Genomic DNA, 2257 nt, shown 5'->3' on the forward strand with positions numbered 1-2257 from the left:
GCCGAGCGGGCCCCTGACGCGGCATGTCGGCGTCCTGGCGTGAGGCGCCGGCCGGGGATGGCAGATGATCCGGCGTTGTTCTGTGCCCTGTGACCGGGCCTCTGGGGACAGAACTGGCCGGGGCTCCCCGGGGCCCACTCCCCTGTCACCTTATTGCCATCACCGCCAGCGAGGAGCGTCTGGGCCGACTGATTCGGACGCCATTTTCCTTTCATTTCTTTCCTCCCATCAATGTGCCAGCTAGGGCCCCTGCCCAGCCCTCGGGGCCACTGCTTGGGCCACGGAGCAGCAAACGCTTTGGGGTTCTCAGTAGAACCCCAGTCTTATTTGACCCTTTTGCAAGAATTAAAAAGACAGGAACTTAACTACTGTAGCAAAAAGACCACCTTTTCTCCGCTGTCCTGAGGCAGCCCCCAAGCGGGTCTCTCAGCTCCCACGTGGTGTCCCCAGGCCCAGGACGCCGGGCCCTGGGCCCAGCGAGGAGGCCTGGGCCTGCGGCGTGGCCCGGCCCGGGGAGACAGACTTGCGCGCCAGACAAACGTCTCCACTCATGAGACGAGATTTGTATCCGGCTTCCATGGTGACAGTGAAAGCACTGGGCAGCGCAAGGGAGATTTAACCCTAAGCATGAAGCTGCCCGCCCCGGGCGCGGAGGCCGCCCGCTGCCCTCTGCGCCCGCCGCCCGAGCCGAGGGCAGGTGGCCGGCCAGCACCCCTGCCCACCGTGGGACGCGCATTTCGCTTCTCCTCCTGTGGGAACGTTTCAGCGGACCCTGGACCGTCCCCCGGGTCTGCGGTTTCGGGGGTCACTCCTCGCTCAGTCCCCCTGGGAAACGCCGCTCTCAGCCGCAAACGGGGCGCGGCCTGTCCCGGGAGCGGGGTCTGCGTCGCCCGCGGGTGCTCAGGCCTGCGTGGAGCGTTGGGGTCACGGGCTCAGGCTGGGCAGCGGTGTCATGACCGGCTTCTGTCACTGCGCTAACACGGCTCCCCACTGCGCACCGGACAGAGGCGAGGGCCGGGCCGGCCGCCCCGGGGCCCCGGGCCCGGCCGCGGGGGCCGAGAACGGGAGAAACCGGCAGAGAGGTCTCCGGGTAGGTCAGTCGGACCAGAGGCGCAGAGGGGCCGCCTCAGGCGCAGCTGCGTGGGGGCAGCCATTGGCCGTGTAAGAAACTCAGCAGGAACGGCAGCTGCTGGGGGCACGTGGGGTGATGAGTCACCCGCGTCCTCAGATTCCGCTCTGCAGCTGTCGATTTGGACAAAGAAAATTCTTGTAGTCACTGGAGGACGAGAAGAGAAACGCCCCAGCCTGAGGTCCCCTCTGGGCCTTGGCTCACGTGCGTGTCCCTCGCTGCCCCCAGGCCAGGCTCCGACTGCCCTCCCCTCAATTTCGTGGGGACTCCTGGTACAAGGACCCGAGGGGTCGCCCCAGCAGAGCCAAAGTGCTAAAACGGAAGCCGGAGGGGCCCCGGGCGTGGGCTCCGGCCCCGGTCGGCCGGTGCGCCCGGGCCGCTCCTGTCCCCTCAGCACGCGGGGCCGGGCCGGGCCCTGCTCCAGTGCATGCTCCTCGCGCGCAGAGGCAGTCGGACACCAGCACGCACGCGGGCACCGTCCTAACGCTTTCACCTGTTTTGCATTTCTCTCTCTTCAAGCACAAGACTCCGCCGACATTATTTTCCTTATTGATGGATCAAACAACACCGGAAGCGCCCATTTCACGCTCATTCGCGACTTCCTTGTAGATCTCCTTGAGAGACTCTCAGTTGGAGCCCAGCAGGTCCGCGTTGGGGTGGTCCAGTATAGCGAGGAGCCCAGAACCGTGTTCTCCTTGGACACCCACCCCACCAAGGCTCAGGTTCTGGATGCAGTGAGGGCCCTGGGCTTCGCCGGCGGGGAGCTGGCCAATGTGGGCCAGGCCCTGGATTTCGTGGTGGAGAACCACTTCACCCGGGCAGGGGGCAGCCGCGCGGAGGAGGGGGTCCCCCAGGTGCTGGTCCTCATAAGCGCCGGGCCTTCTAGCGACGAGATCGGCGACGGGGTGGTGGCCCTGAAGCAGGCTAGCGTGTTCTCGTTCGGCCTCGGCGCCCAGGCCGCCTCCCGGGCGGAGCTGCTGCACGTGGCCACCAATGACAACATGGTGTTCATGGTCCCGGAGTTCCGTGGCCTGGGGGCGCTCCAGGAACAGCTGCTGCCCTACCTTGTTGGCGTGGCCCAGAGGCACATTGTCCTGCAGCCGCCCACCATCGTCACGCAAGGTACGT

At 66.3% G+C, this 2257-nt stretch overlaps 1 protein-coding gene across 1 annotated transcript in view; it reads left to right on the forward strand.

The window, feature by feature from the left end:
• The window catches only part of COL6A3 (collagen, type VI, alpha 3), an 83985-nt gene that overhangs the window by 11595 nt on the left and 70133 nt on the right, over positions 1 to 2257 (forward strand). Inside the window, exon 3 of the mRNA XM_012725152.1 lies at positions 1649 to 2251. Within this exon, the coding sequence (XP_012580606.1) occupies positions 1649 to 2251 (603 nt within the window). The remainder of the gene's footprint in view (positions 1 to 1648; positions 2252 to 2257) is intronic.

The sequence above is a fragment of the Condylura cristata genome, unplaced genomic scaffold (assembly GCF_000260355.1).
Source record: "Condylura cristata isolate star-nosed mole 26May11 unplaced genomic scaffold, ConCri1.0 scaffold00002, whole genome shotgun sequence".
Lineage (NCBI taxonomy): Eukaryota > Metazoa > Chordata > Mammalia > Eulipotyphla > Talpidae > Condylura > Condylura cristata.